We start from the raw sequence: 16,628 nt of genomic DNA, 5'->3' as shown, positions 1-16,628 counted from the left end.
TCACTTCTTAAATTAACACCCATAAATAATTGCAGCATTTTAAACTTCACAACCATTAGGTCACTAACACGCTGCTGTTTTCCCTTTTCATATTCATTTTTATTTCTATCTTATCTTACTGTTTTAGCAATCTAGGGAAATGTCTCCACACTTATAACTTTATTTATATTATTAATTCCCTAACTTTATCACTTCTTATTTACTACCATTCCTTAATAATTAGGGACATTCACACTAGAATAACAAATTTAGATTTCTTTTAAACAAAAATTGCACTTTAGAAGGTCAATCACAAATGTTGATCTTTCTTTTCTGTTTTTTGTCTAACCGCACCCACCCTTGGGGATTAGGATTTGTAATAATACACTGTTTCTGCTTATATACTTTAAAACCCATTATTCAATTAAATTATCACTTTATAATATTCCCTATAATCATAATAAAGTAATATCGATATATTGTATATAATAAATAACCTTTTTTAACGCCCCCTTCTATTCTCATTTGCATAAAGAATCAGTATATTATGCAGTAAGGGTGCACTACATCTTATAGCTTGTAAAAGGCCCAGTTACGGCTGAAACGCGTTGCTTTATACCGCTCTATCTTGTTACTTTGTCCCATTCGGGCATCCATAGTCCTAGAGGTGCAGAGAAGGCTAGAATTACTAGCAGTTCGAATGATCAAAAATACCGCCAAGATGTGTTTTTTTTTTTTTTAAAAAGAGCAAGCACAACAGACATTTCGGACAAGCCTGATTGCTAACGGGAATATTACCTAAGGAAGCTATGAACTAAAATCTTCACAATCCCCTATTCTCATATGGACTTATCAACTTGTATGATTTTACTTATGTATGGTATGTGTTTTTAGCTGTTTTTTTATTGTTGCCTATATGTTTCAAATTAAAAGCATTTTTGTTTTTTACATTTCTCATTTAATGTATACTCTACTCTCTGTCATCTGATGTCGTTTAAGCTGTATTTTTACAGCGCTACAGTATACTCTCTCTTTTTTTTTTTTTAATTATTTATTTGTGCGAAAAGCATACATCAACTTTTATCTCAATATACATATACAATAAAGTAAACATTAAGATCATCAATATAAAACAGAATAAACCATTTAGTCTTAGCAATGCATGCCTTCATTTTCTGTTAGTATTAACATTCCCTTTCAGCCTTATTCCTCATCTCCTCTACCTACCTACATACCCCGAGGTGTCCTCTGTTCCCCTTGTCTAGGTTGGTGCGGTCCTCCACGATGTGATTGAACATATCTCTCAAAGTCAAGTTTCCATTCCCCTCTCAATTGAACCTCTAAGATAAAGATAGTATTTCTTATTGGGTATAGAATTTGTAGCTGTTGCTCTTGATCCAATGAGTGTAGGTATATTTCCCATTTGTTCATAAAGCGTTTTGTGCGTGTCTGTGCATCTACCAGAGTGTCTGCTTGCTCATAAAATAGTTGTTGGTGTACCTCTCTTTTAAGCTGTTGTAGGGTTGGAGCTCTCTGAGTTAACCAATTCTTAAGGATGACTTTCCTTGCCTGTAAAATTACATTGTGCGTGAATGCTGTGTTCGATTTATTTGTATTTTCACATTCCAAGAAAACTAATGTCTGGGGTATAAATGGTTCTAGCTGGATTCCCATTGACCTGAGCCAAGTAGTAATGAGTCATACTCCAAAATCTAACCAATTTGGGGCAGTATCCAAATCATATGCATTAAGCCTGCATCCTCTTGAGCGCACCTTGGACAAGTTCCTACAGGAGTCAGTCTCCCATACTTTATATAGTTTCGGCGTCACGTATGCCGTTTCAAGGAGCTTAATGTGGGATTCTCTAAGATCCATAGATAATGTAGCACGCTGAACCCTTTCTATACTCTGTTTAACTTGCATTGTAGTGATCTCTACATTTAGTAATGATGACCATTTCTCACTAATATGTTTTTGGGGTACTCTCGTTATTCAATGCCATCAAGGCTTTGTAAATGGGAGTGATAGATGCGTTTCCTTTCGTGAACGAGTTGTCAATTGATATACTATGTGGTTTCCGTAAGGAAGGCTTCATGCCCAAGGAGTGCCGGTTACATAGTGTCCTGGCCTGTAAGTATGCGAAATGATGTGATTTTGCAATGTATATGAGGACCGTAGGTGTATCGAATGTGTGTATTGTTTTTCCGTCTCCCTCTAACACTGTGCACCCATATCCAAACCCTTACTCCCCCAATCTTTGAATGTTTTTGTTGTCATCCCTGGAAATGAAATTGGGGTTCCCCTGTAATGGGATGTATTTAGATACTCATGCTTGAATCCCAAGTTACTACATAGTTTCCTCCAGGCAAGTAGTGGTTGCTGGAAAAGGGCGTACTGCGGGAGGGTGTTTCTCTATTTTCGCAGCCTTCAAATGAGGGTAACATGGGTCCAGGGGGCCATGGGTAAGTGAAGTGTCTCTCTAAGTCAGGTATAGTGAAATTAGTCTCTTCCCGTAAGCCAGTCTAGAACGTACTTGGATTGTTTCGCCCCCAGCTTATAGTTCTATGTTTGTACAGTCATGCCCCCAGAGTGGAATGAACTCCTCATCCTATCCGCTCTAATTCTATGTTTTTTGTTAGCCCAAATAAAGGAGAAGAAGAGGGAATTCCAAAATTTCAGATCTTCCTCGCTGATTAATAGAAGGTAGCATTTGTAGTTTATAAAGTAGTTTTGGGAAGAGGATAATTTTAATGAGACCTATTCTACCTGACAACATAAGGGTGAGGTTTCGCCCAGCTCGCCACTAAGTTTGTGGCTTCTCTCTTTAACGATGTGCAGTTTATACCATACAATCTGCCCGGGTTTAAAGCTAACTCTATTCCTAGGTATTTAAAGGTTTCCCTGCATGTTTGAAGTTATAGTGGAGGTCTAGTGCCCCTGCAGTGGGGGGTCAGCCATACTTACTTCTGTTTTGTCATTGTTTATCTTTATAGCCGGACACCTGACTGAAGTTTGCCTATAATATCCATTCCTGGGTACATTTAGGATTTTGCACATACAGGGACCAATCGGTCCGCGAAGAGTGATAGGTGGAGCCTAGCCGGTCCACTCTAAGTCCTTCACTCTGTAACCTAATTTTTACTGCTAGGGGCTCTAGGGCCAAATCAAAAAGCAGGGGTGACAGCGGACACCCCTGCCCTCGTGCCTCTTTCTAAGGAGAAGGGTTGGGATTGAGTTCGTTGACTATGACCGCTGCACGAGGAGCAGTATACAAGGCCTTCAGTGCTTTCACAAATGAACTCTCAATTCAAACCTACCAAGGATAAGAAACAAGTTGTCCCCAGAGAACCTTGTCAAAGGCTTTTTCCGCGTCTACAAGTAGAACGCATGGCCTCATCTCTCTCCCTCACCCGGGACCTCAATTTGGTGTTCCAATAATGTGTTAGTAGTAGTTGAAGGGTTCTAACATTCTTGACAGCCGACCCTCCCCTTAATGAACCCCCGTCTGATCGGTTGTGTATAACTCCCGGCATGACCAATGCCAGTCTATTTGCCAATAATTTTTGTTAATATTTTGTAATCCGAGTTCATCAGTGAGATCGGACGATATGAAGCTGGGGTTGAGGGGGTTCTTTGTCCTGGCTTAAGTATCAAGCTGATATTGGCCCTCGGTGAATCTACTAGAGGAAACCTCCAATCCTCCCAAAATGGCATTGAAGAGGTCTGACAGTACCCCCCCCCCGCCACCTCAGGCTGTAGTATCTTGTAAAACTCCCCCCGGAGTCCATCAGGACCCGGGGCTTTTCTCTGAAGGTAGGTTGCCAATGGCTTTCTCAACATCTACTGCTAGTATTGGTGCATTTAATGAATTTTTCTGACTTTCTGTGATTTGCGGCAGTGTCAGTGCTTCCCAAAAGGAGTCCCTGTGTTTTGAATCTATGTCCCTGAGTCTTATATAGGTTTGAGAAGAACCTGCCAAAAGCCTGTTGTATGTCAGTTGTGGTTGTGAGTGTAGAGTCCTGTACTCTTATGGCTGATATGATAGAGGATCGCCTTGTCAGCTTTGTTAGTCTAGCAAGCATCTTACCAGTCCTGTTGCCATGTCTATAGAATCTAGCATGTGCTTTTGTTATGTCTCTGGTTGCTCCCTGCAATAAGAAGGTATCCCTTAATGATTTGGTATCTTTGTAACAAAGTCTATTAGCTACAGTGGGGCAGCGTAAGTAGCGGTTTGCGTGCGTTAAGTAGTTGTTTCATTAGGAGCTCTTCCCTAAGTTTTTCTGTTTCCTGATGTTTATGGCATATGAAGTCACACGACCCCCTCAATACTGCCTTGGCCGCTTACCATAAAAGGAGTGGGTTATCTCTGTGGCTACTATTTTAGTCTTTATAGGCTAACCATTCACCCACCAGATGATTCTTTAAATTGGCATCATGTACCAGATATCTAGGGAAAGCCCATCCCTCTCTACCAGTCTTGGTCAATCCCAGACTGAGTTCAATCGTAATTGGTGCATGGTTAGAGATGGTTGGATTATCTATTCCAGTCTTAGTAATTCTTGTAGTCAATGCAGGAGATGCTAAAAAGAAGTCAATTCGTGACAGTGTATCTTTAGTGGGTGTGACACATGTGAAATCCCTCACTTCTGGGTTTCTTTCTCTCCATATGTCTATGAGTTGTAGAGCTCTCGTGAATTTATTCAAAGTTAAGGTGTCTTGTTTCACATTGTACTGTCTACTGGGGCCCGGTGTGGAGAGATTAGGATTCTTATATCTGTCTGCAGGTGTTTGTGGCGCTATGTTATAATCTCCCCCTATTATTACAGGCACATCAGCCATTTTCATGATAGTTACCCTCATGTTATTCCAAAATTCTTTTTTGTGAGTATGTGGCCCGTAAACCCCACCCAAAATTAGAGAAGAGCCCTCCAAAATAATCTGAAGAAGCACAAATCTTCCTAGCGGGTCTATTATTGTTTGGATGATTTTATAGTCCAGATTCTTTCTGAACAAAAAAGCTACCCCCCCTCGCTCTGGAGTTCTCATAGGGCGTGTAGATTACCTCTCCCACCCACTGTTGTTTAAGTTTGTCATGCTCACTGGGTTTCAAGTATGTCTCTTCTAATATGGCTATATCTGTTCTCTTGCCCTTAAGATATTTTAGAATGGCTTTTCGCTTAATGGGTGATGTAACCCCACCAATGTTCCAAGACAGAATGTGGATCCCCATATTCAGACACTAGTGTTGAGAGTTCCCCTCCCTCTCCCCTCACTGCAAATGTAGTGTGGTATATTGTTTTCGAAACTTGCTAGTTAGAGATACTATGTAAGTTTATGTAATGTTACTTACTGTCTGACAGACACCTCGGGGTAGCTCCTGTGACCAATGTGCGACCACCAAAGCAACCTCAGAGAACTCCCAAGAGGTAGTTTTCAATAAGGAGGTACTAAGAATATCAAAAGTAAAATTAGTTAAACAGTAAATGAATATATCAGTAAACAATTCAAACAGTAACGGTGAATCAGTGCAAACAATTCTAAGACCCCCCTCCCGTCCCCCGTCCCCCGTTTTAAAAAAGGATATGTGAGAAAAACTCTATAGACAAGAGTTAAAGTCTTCAGTCCTTATATGATATTAGTTCCAACTCTGAATGATCTGCATATCATACAGCTAGAAAAATTGCTTGTTTCAAGAGATAACAGAGTCAGGTCTCCTCTTCCTCAATTTCTTCTTCATCTTCAATTTGGCTGTTCTTTCTAGAGTCAAGAGATCTCATGAAAACCTTGAGCTGAGTAGTGTCTTCAAAGAATCTTGGTCCTTGTGGTGTTTGTACCTTGAGTCTGGCTGGGTATAGTAGGGCGATGGATTCTCCCTTATCAATAAGCTCTTTGCAGTAGGGTGAAAACTCTCTCCTCTTCTAGACTACATCAGCAGAGTAATCTTGAAATAGATGCAGCTTGCACCCCTCATACACCAGGTTGGGGGCCTGTCTGTATGCTTTGAGAAGTAATGTCTTATCTTTAAAGTTTAAATACTTTATCATGACTTGCCTGGGAGGGATCTTTTGATTTTCCTTCTGTGGGGGAACTCCAACCCTATGAGCTCTTTCGACCACACAGGGTATGTTGACATTGGGAAGTTTCAATAACTGCAGTAGCGCTTGCTCTGCAAAATCAATAAGAGCGGAGCTAGGGATTGACTCAGGAAGGCCCACAACTCGGATGTTATTCCATCTGGACCTATTCTCTAGGTCATCTAATTTTTCTCGTAGGACTTTATTCTGTCGCTGTAGTTGTGAGACATTCAGTGTGACCTCCCTTTGTTGGCTCTCTGTATCCACCACCTTATGTTCCACTGCTGTAAGTCTTGCTGAAAACATCTTGAGATCTTTTGTGAGGGTATCTAAGCCTGTCTGTATTTTCTCTATCTTCGGGAGAAATAGTGCCGAGAGCTGAGGACAATATTGGGTGTGTACCTTGCTGAGCCTGTTCAGTCCCTTCAGAGGTAGTAGCTGGCGGGATGTGTATCTCAACTTGATTTTTGAGTCTCCTGTCTTGCTGGCGCTGTTTGCTAGCCATCTTGACAGTTTTTTTGTTATACGGCGTAAAATATTTTTGCATACAGAGGTATGAGCGCTACAACGCCTGGTTCAGCAATGCAGTAAACAGAGGAGGCTAGTGGAGACTCAGGACCAGCATATATTTTCCACAGAAGTACCTCGATATCCCCCTATGGAGCCACACTCAGCCCATCTATTGATACTCAAGAGTCAGAGACAACATCTGTTAATTTAGGAGAGCCATAAAGTGCACTCAGAGACTTTAGTTAGATCATAGGGTTCATTTGACTCAAGATGTTATGACGGGGGGTTCTCAGGGGGGGGTACGTGTGGCCTACACCATCTTCATTGCTAGGATTGCTATGTGAGAAAAAGTTCTGTGGATATTACGGGCAATTGTGTGTGTCTACCTTTCTCACTCTCTCTGCCCTCACTTCTTTAACTTGAATCCTTCCGTGCTTAGTACAGAGGCTCCCAGGGGAGTAAAGTGGCCCACACGCTGTTTCAGCAGTTCTCAAACTGCTTAGTAATATTGACAGTGTAAAAGTCTTTAGGCTCCTGCAGTGAACATGTGGCGTGTATAGTTGTTTATTCATCTGCAGTATGAGTAAAGGAGGCCTGAAGCCGTGGGGTGAGCAGTCCCCTGTACTGCTGGCAACCTTTATGTATATTGAGCTGCTTAGCTTAGGTCCTCTATAGCCTCTCTCCCCCCAAGAGTGTGAAAGTGTCTTGTTCGTGGTACTCACTGTATGTCTGCCCCTTTCAGCCGTGAAACAAGATGGCGGCCGCCTACCTGTTGCGCAGTTTGTCCTCAGTGAGTTGCGCTGTAGTCTTGTGGGCCGATTTCCGACTATACGAAGCTGTGGTAAGTAGGGTCGATATTCCTCTTTTCTTTCATGTAATTAGCAAGAGTCCATGAGCTAGTGACGTATGGGATATACATTCCTACCAGGAGGGGCAAAGTTTCCCAAACCTCAAAATGCCTATAAATACACCCCTCACCACACCCACAATTCAGTTTTACAAACTTTGCCTCCGATGGAGGTGGTGAAGTAAGTTTGTGCTAGATTCTACGTTGATATGCGCTCCGCAGCAAGTTGGAGCCCGGTTTTCCTCTCAGCGTGCAGTGAATGTCAGAGGGATGTGAGGAGAGTATTGCCTATTTGAATGCAGTGATCTCCTTCTACGGGGTCTATTTCATAGGTTCTCTGTTATCGGTCGTAGAGATTCATCTCTTACCTCCCTTTTCAGATCGACGATATACTCTCATATATACCATTACCTCTACTGATTCTCGTTTCAGTACTGGTTTGGCTTTCTACAAACATGTAGATGAGTGTCCTGGGGTAAGTAAATCTTATTTTCTGTGACACTCTAAGCTATGGTTGGGCACTTTGTTTTATAAAGTTCTAAATATATGTATTCAAACATTTATTTGCCTTGACTCAGAATGTTCAACTTTCCTTATTTTTCAGACAGTCAGTTTCATATTTGGGATTATGCATTTGAATTATTCATTTTTTCTTACCTTCAAAAATTTGACTCTTTTTTCCCTGTGGGCTGTTAGGCTCGCGGGGGCTGAAAATGCTTCATTTTATTGCGTCATTCTTGGCGCAGACTTTTTTGGCGCAAAAATTATTTTCCGTTTCCGGCGTCATACGTGTCGCCGGAAGTTGCGTCATTTTTTGACGTTATTTTGCGCCAAAGATGTCGGCGTTCCGGATGTGGCGTCATTTTGGCGCCAAAAGCATTTAGGGCGCCAAATAATGTGGATTTGGCGCTAAAAAATATGGGCGTCGCTTTTGTCTCCACATTATTTAAGTCTCATTTTTCATTGCTTCTGGAAGCTTGTTCTTTGGCATTTTTTCCCATTCCTGAAACTGTCATATAAGGAATTTGATCTATTTTGCTTTATATGTTGTTTTTTCTCTTACATATTGCAAGATGTCTCACGTTGCATCTGAGTCAGAAGATACTACAGGAAAATCGCTGTCTAGTGCTGGATCTACCAAAGCTAAGTGTATCTGCTGTAAACTTTTGGTAGCTATTTCTCCGGCTGTTGTTTGTATTAATTGTCATGACAAACTTGTTAATGCAGATAATATTTCCTTTAGTAATGTACCATTGTCTGTTGCAGTTCCTTCAACATCTAAGGTGCAGAATGTTCCTGATAACATAAGAGATTTTGTTTTCTGAATCCATCAAGAAGGCTATGTCTGTTATTTCTCCTTCTAGTAAACGTAAAAAAACTTTTAAAACTTCTCTCCCTACAGATGAATTTTTAAATGAACATCATCATTCTGATTCTGATGACTCTTCTGGTTCAGAGGATTCTGTTTCAGAGATTGATGCTGATAAATCCTCATATTTATTTAAAATGGAATTATTCGTTCTTTACTTAAAGAAGTATTAATTGCTTTAGAAATAGAGGATTCTGGTCCTCTTGATACTAATTCTAAACGTTTAGATAAGATATTTAAATCTCCTGTGGTTATTCCAGAAGTTTTTCCTGTTCCTAATGCTATTTCTGCAGTAATTTCCAAAGAATGGGATAAATTGGGTAATTCATTTACTCCTTCTAAAGTTTTAAGCAATTATATCCTGTACCGTCTGACAGGTTAGAATTTTGGGACAAAATCCCTAAAGTTGATGGGGCTATTTCTACCCTTGCTAAACGTACTACCATTCCTACGTCAGATGGTACTTCGTTTAAAGATCCTTTAGATAGGAAAATTGAATCCTTTCTAAGAAAAGCTTATCTGTGTTCAGGTAATCTTCTTAGGCCTGCTATATCATTAGCTGATGTTGCTGCAGCCTCAACTTTTTGGTTGGAAACTTTAGCGCAACAAGTAGCAAATCATGATTCTCATGATATATTATTCTTCTTCAGCATGCTAATAATTTTATTTGTGATGTCATTTTTGATATTATTAGAGTTGATGTCAGGTTTATGTCTCTAGCTATTTTAGCTAGAAGAGCTTTATGGCTTAAGACTTGGAATGCTGATACGGCTTCTAAATCAACTCTACTTTCCATTTCTTTCCAGGGTAACAAATTATTTGGTTCTCAGTTGGATTCTATTATCTCAACTGTTACTGGTGGGAAAGGAACTTTTTTTACCACAGGATAAAAAATCTAAAGGTAAAAACAGGGCTAATAATCGTTTTCGTTCCTTTCGTTCAACAAAGAACAAAAGCCTGATCCTTCGTCCTCAGGAGCCAGTTTCAGTTTGGAAACCATCTCCAGTCTGGAATAAATCCAAGCCTGCTAGAAAGGCAAAGCCTGCTTCTAAGTCCACATGAAGGTGCGGCCCTCATTCCAGCTCAGCTGGTAGGGGGCAGGTTACGTTTTTTCAAAGAAATTTGGATCAATTCTGTTCACAATCTTTGGATTCAGAACATTGTTTCAGAAGGGTACAGAATTGGTTTCAAGATGAGACCTCCTGCAAAGAGATTTTTCTTTCCCCGTGTCCCAGTAAATCCAGTGAAAGCTCAAGCATTTCTGAATTGTGTTTCAGATCTAGAGTTGGCTGGAGTATTATGCCAGTTCCAGTTCCGGAACAGGGATGGGGTTTTATTCAAATCTCTTCATTGTACCAAAGAAGGAGAATTCCTTCAGACCAGTTCTGGATCTAAAAATATTGAATCATTATGTAAGGATACCAACGTTCAAGATGGTAACTGTAAGGACTATCTTGCCTTTTGTTCAGCAAGGGAATTATATGTCCACGATAGATTTACAGGATGCATATCTGCATATTCCGATTCATCCAGATCACTATCAGTTCCTGAGATTCTCTTTTCTGGACAAGCATTACCAGTTTGTGGCTCTACCGTTTGGCCTAGCTACAGCTCCAAGAATTTTTTCAAAGGTTCTCGGTGCCCTTCTGTCTGTAATCAGAGAACAGGGTATTGTGGTATTTCCTTATTTGGACGATATCTTGGTACTTGCTCAGTCTTTACATTTAGCAGAATCTCATACGAATCGACTTGTGTTGTTTCTTCAAGATCATGGTTGGAGGATCAATTTACCAAAAAGTTCTTTGATTCCTCAGACAAGGGTAACCTTTCTGGGTTTCCAGATAGATTCAGTGTCCATGACTCTGTCTTTAACAGACAAGAGACGTCTAAAATTGATTGCAGCTTGTCGAAACCTTCAGTCACAATCATTCCCTTCGGTAGCCTTATGCATGGAAATTCTAGGTCTTATGACTGCTGCATCGGACGCGATCCCCTTTGCTCGTTTTCACATGCGACCTCTTCAGCTCTGTATGCTGAATCAATGGTGCAAGGATTACACAAAGATATCTCAATTAATATCTTTAAAACCGATTGTTCGACACTCTCTAACGTGGTGGACAGATCACCATCGTTTAATTCAGGGGGCTTCTTTTGTGCTTCCGACCTGGACTGTAATTTCAACAGATGCAAGTCTCACAGGTTGGGGAGCTGTGTGGGGATCTCTGACGGCACAAGGAGTTGGGAATCTCAGGAGGTGAGATTACCGATCAATATTTTAGAACTCCGTGCAATTTTCAGAGCTCTTCAGTTTTGGCCTCTTCTGAAGAGAGAATCGTTCATTTGTTTTCAGACAGACAATGTCACAACTGTGGCATACATCAATCATCAAGGAGGGACTCACAGTCCTCTGGCTATGAAAGAAGTATCTCGAATTTTGGTTTGGGCGGAATCCAGCTCCTGTCTAATCTCTGCGGTTCATATCCCAGGTATAGACAATTGGGAAGTGGATTATCTCAGTCAACAAACGTTGCATCCGGGCGAATGGTCTCTTCACCCAGAGGTATTTCTTCAAATTGTTCAAATGTGGGAACTTCCAGAAATAGATCTGATGGCGTCTCATCTAAACAAGAGACTTCCCAGGTATCTGTCCAGATCCCGGGATCCTCAGGCGGAGGCAGTGGATGCATTATCACTTCCTTGGAAGTATCATCCTGCCTATATCTTTCCGCCTCTAGTTCTTCTTCCAAGAGTAATCTCCAAGATTCTGAAGGAATGCTCGTTTGTTCTGCTGGTAGCTCCGCATGGCCTCACAGGTTTTGGTATGCGGATCTTGTCCGGATGGCCTCTTGCCAACCGTGGACTCTTCCGTTAAGACCAGACCTTCTGTCTCAAGGTCCTTTTTTCCATCAGGATCTCAAATCCTTAAATGTAAAGGTATGGAGATTGAACGCTTGATTCTTGGTCAAAGAGGTTTCTCTGACTCTGTGATTAATACTATGTTACAGGCTCGTAAATCTGTATCTAGAGAGATATATTATAGAGTCTGGAAGACTTATATTTCTTGGTGTCTTTCTCATCATTTTTCTTGGCATTCTTTTACAATACCGAGAATATTACAGTTTCTTCAGGATGGTTTAGATAAGGGTTTGTCCGCAAGTTCCTTGAAAGGACAAATCTCTGCTCTTTCTGTTCTTTTTCACAGAAAGATTGCTATTCTTCCTGATATTCATTGTTTTGTACAAGCTTTGGTTCGTATAAAACCTGTCATTAAGTCAATTTCTCCTCCTTGGAGTTTGAATTTGGTTCTGGGGGGCTCTTCAAGCTCCTCCATTTGAACCTATGCATTCATTGGACATTAAATTACTTTCTTGGAAAGTTTTGTTCCTTTGGCCATCTCTTCTGCCAGAAGAGTTTCTGAATTATCTGCTCTTTCTTGTGAGTCTCCTTTTCTGATTTTTCATCAGGATAAGGCGGTGTTGCGAACTTCTTTTGAATTTTTACCTAAAGTTGTGAATTCCAACAACATTAGTAGAGAAATTGTGGTTCCTTCATTATGTCCTAATCCTAAGAATTCTAAGGAGAAATCATTGCATTCTTTGGATGTTGTTAGAGCTTTGAAATATTATGTTGAAGCTACTAAATCTTTCCGAAAGACTTTTAGTCTTTTTGTTATCTTTTCCGGTTCTAGAAAAGGCCAGAAAGCTTCTGCCATTTCTTTGGCATCTTGGTTGAAATCTTTAATTCATCTTGCCTATGTTGAGTCGGGTAAAACTCCGCCTCAGATTATTACAGCTCATTCTACTAGGTCAGTTTCTACTTCCTGGGCGTTTAGGAATGAAGCTTCGGTTGATCAGATTTGCAAAGCAGCAACTTGGTCCTCTTTGCATACTTTTACTAAATTCTACCATTTTGATGTATTTTCTTCTTCTGAAGCAGTTTTTGGTAGAAAAGTACTTCAGGCAGCGGTTTCAGTTTGAATCTTCTGCTTATGTTTTTCATTAAACTTTATTTTGGGTGTGGATTATTTTCAGCAGGAATTGGCTGTCTTTATTTTATCCCTCCCTCTCTAGTGACTCTTGTGTGGAAAGATCCACATCTTGGGTAATCATTATCCCATACGTCACTAGCTCATGGACTCTTGCTAATTACATGAAAGAAAACATAATTTATGTAAGAACTTACCTGATAAATTCATTTCTTTCATATTAGCAAGAGTCCATGAGGCCCGCCCTTTTTTGTGGTGGTTATGATTTTTTTGTATAAAGCACAATTATTCCAATTCCTTATTTTATATGCTTTCGCACTTTTTTATCACCCCACTTCTTGGCTATTCGTTAAACTGAATTGTGGGTGTGGTGAGGGGTGTAGTTTATAGGCATTTTGAGGTTTGGGAAACTTTGCCCCTCCTGGTAGGAATGTATATCCCATACGTCACTAGCTCATGGACTCTTGCTAATATGAAAGAAATGAATTTATCAGGTAAGTTCTTACATAAATTATGTTATCTCCCCTGATGATCTGGGGCTTCCTCTTATTTCCTCCGGTCGCCGCCGCGACCTCTTTCCAGCTGTTTAGCAAAGTGACTTGCCAGCGAGGGAGCCTATGACTCTTGCTTCACTAAGTCCGGGCAGGTCTAGACAAGTGACTCTGCCAAGGAATGTAGCTTGTCGGGCAAATTATGGGATTTAATCTCAGATTTAGGAGCCTGGATACACGGAGCTCACCAAACCTGCTCCCATCCGTTTCGCCGGAAGTCTCTCTCTCTGTTTTATGAGGGTGTTTTGCAAGTATTTTTTTTTTTTTTAGTTATAGGGATCCTCTAATTTCACTGTTAGCGTAGCGACTTCTTGTTCTGCGCTCATATCGTTCTCCCATTTCATACAAATAAAGACTGCAATGTTACAGTTTCAGAATATAAGTGCCGAAAGTTTGATAGAAGAATATATAAAGATTCTTCAAATTAGGTAGAGGAAAAGCCAGTCATTAAAAATGTAACTACAGTTCCCTTGCCTTTCCTATCCATACTAGAAAATAAAAACATTTTAGATGGACAAATTAGAGTGACTAGATATCCCAAGAATATAGCAACCCTTTACGTTTATTCCTATCTTTAGTGGGGGGGGGGTCCTGTTTTTGCACTTCATTTGCCCTTCTTTGCTGCTTTCATCCTCTCCTTTTCCATATGTGTAATTAAAAGTTCTGGATGGGGTGGAGCAAAACTCTGTCTGCAATGTAAAGTTGGTTTTGCCTCCTCTTAGTGGACAGGAAATATATCTCATGTATGAAGATATGTGGACTCTCACCTCCATGAAAGATACATTTCCAAGAGTACACTGGTTCTACCAGAACACTGGAAATTATATTAAAAAATAAATTACCGTACTACCATGTCAATATTGACTACTAAGGTGTAAAGGGGCAACTGTCTAATAACAGCTGAACATTTCATAAGCAGCTGGAAACAGCCTAATGCTGTTGCCTGTGGCCTTTTTCGCCATTTGTTTTGGCTTTAAAACATGCGCTATACGTATTATGGCAACACCATTAATTCCTCTTCTATTGGAGAAGTATGTTAAGTCAGATAGTATTTCATTTGTGCTGCAATATCATAAAGTTTATCATATCCATTACACTTTCAAATAATTGTGGTAACTTTTAATATTTTTAAAAAAAATGTGTAAAAATTAACAAATGTGGTTTAATCATGCGCTTGCGCAGCAGCAGAATACTGTGAAGCTATTATTACTAACTATTTTGCCAGTCTGAATTTTAATTAACAGCTTTTCGTTTAATTTACTTCTCTTTTTTAGGTGTTACTTGTTCAAGCAATTAGACCAGACAGGCTTCAAAGTGCAATGGCTCTCTTTGTATGCCAAAATCTTGGTATGTATTTGAGCTCACAGTATTATTATTATTATTATTATTTATTCTTCTAGGCTTGTTCCGTAGTTTAGCATATATATTTCACATACCCCTTTTAAAATAAAATGATAATTAAAATAAATGATTTGAATTTAGTATAGTCATATTTATGTGTTTTGATTTTTAATTTGATTTTAGTATATTATTGTCCAACAACAATTTCATAGATGCAGATAAATTTGTCAGTCATTTCAAGAGAACCTGATAATGTTTGATGTTTTTATTTATCCAGATAAACATGTTATTTAGTAATTGAAGTAATCATAAAAAAAATATATATTTTATTTCTGCATTGCTTAAATTGTAATGCAGTATGCTAATATGTACAGTTAATAGAGTATTTGAGCATATCCGCATTCTATGTACTTATGTTTCACATACAGGTTGAATTGAGAAAAACTTAAAAAATGTTTAAGAATTTAAAAATTAAGTATGATTTGACCCCCCCCCCCCAAACAAAATAATAATAAAAAAATACAAATAGGTCTCATGTATGTACTATATGTGTCCCTTCATTTTCTCAGATCTTAAATATTAAATGAGTAAACTAATGTTATCATCTACCATATGGCACATGCTAGATTGAAGGGACAGTCAACACCAGAATTTTTGTTGTTTTAAAAGATAGATAATCCCTTAATTACCAATTCCCCAGTTTTGCATAACCAATACAGTTATAATTATACACATTTTACCATTGTAATTACCTTGAATCTAAGGCTCTGCAGATTGCTCCTTATTTCAGTTCTTTTGACAGACTTGTATTTTAGCCATTCAGAGCTGACTCTGGTAAATTTACGTGCATGAGCTCAATGTTATCTATATGAAACACATGAACTAATGCCCTCTAGTGGTGAAAAGCTATCAAAATGCATTTAGATTAGAGGCGACCTTCAAGGTCTAAGAAATTAGCATATGAACCTCCTAGGTTTAGCTTTCAACTAAGAATACCAAGAGAACCAAGCAAAATTGATGATAAAAGTAAATTGGAAAGTTGTTTAAAATTATATGCCCTATTTGAATCATGAAAGTTTTTTTTTTAACTTGACTGTCCCTTTAATAGTTGTTTCTAAACCATTATTTTCAGACAGAAATTAAACATGAACATTCATGCATTTTATTTTGTGTATTTTTAATTGAAATGTATTTGCTGTATTAATTACATTTTAGTATTTACTAATCATTTTACATTGCATTAGTGCAAATTCACATTCTTGAAGCATGAATCAGAAGAGGTTGACTAGTCTAAATCTAATGTTGTAACCATGGCAATGTCTTCACTGTGACCTTGTGTTTTTCAACATTCCGTAATAAACACAAAGTCATTGAAGAGATACAAAATTAATAATAAAATTACTCTCTGCCTTTTCATTTTAACAAGTTTTCATTTTATTATTTTTGGACATTGCATAAAATAATGCAAATTACTATTGTTGTCTACATAACTAATAGTAATGGATTTTATATTCAGGGTTTAAGCAAAAATTAACTGTGGAATCATTATAAATGTGGCATTGCAGGATTAAAAAAAACAAACAGAAATACTGTCAAATCAATATCAAAAGTAAAGTAAGGGTGCTTGAAATAAAATAAATAAAATAATAATAAAATAATAAATAAAGAATAAAAAAAACCAGCAAAAAAACTTAAAGAAACACTGACCTATAGTATGATATAATTTATGTTACAATTATTAAATATTATTGGGTTATTTTGGGAACCTTAGGTCTGGATTTAATTTTTTCTCCTAATGATTCACTTTACAATAAAATATTTTATGGTCTGCCATAGCTTTGGCATATTTTCCTATTTCTATGACAATAATTAAACAGTGACTTAGAACTTGAAATATTATACTAGCTAGATGGAATAAATTAAGAAATGTACTGTGATCATGTTTGGCATAATATTCTATCCTTAAAAATCT

At 38.7% G+C, this 16,628-nt stretch overlaps 1 protein-coding gene across 1 annotated transcript in view; it reads left to right on the top strand.

Annotated features, from left to right (window-relative positions):
* The window catches only part of DYNC2H1 (dynein cytoplasmic 2 heavy chain 1), a 1,178,830-nt gene that overhangs the window by 827,960 nt on the left and 334,242 nt on the right, over window positions 1-16,628 (top strand). Inside the window, exon 73 of the mRNA XM_053705582.1 lies at window positions 14,590-14,662. Coding sequence (XP_053561557.1) covers window positions 14,590-14,662 — 73 coding nt within the window. The remainder of the gene's footprint in view (window positions 1-14,589; window positions 14,663-16,628) is intronic.

Source organism: Bombina bombina, chromosome 3, assembly GCF_027579735.1.
Source record: "Bombina bombina isolate aBomBom1 chromosome 3, aBomBom1.pri, whole genome shotgun sequence".
Classification (NCBI taxonomy): domain Eukaryota; kingdom Metazoa; phylum Chordata; class Amphibia; order Anura; family Bombinatoridae; genus Bombina; species Bombina bombina.
The sequence above is the reverse complement of the archived record's forward strand: the minus strand, read 5'-3'. Positions and strand labels throughout refer to the sequence as shown.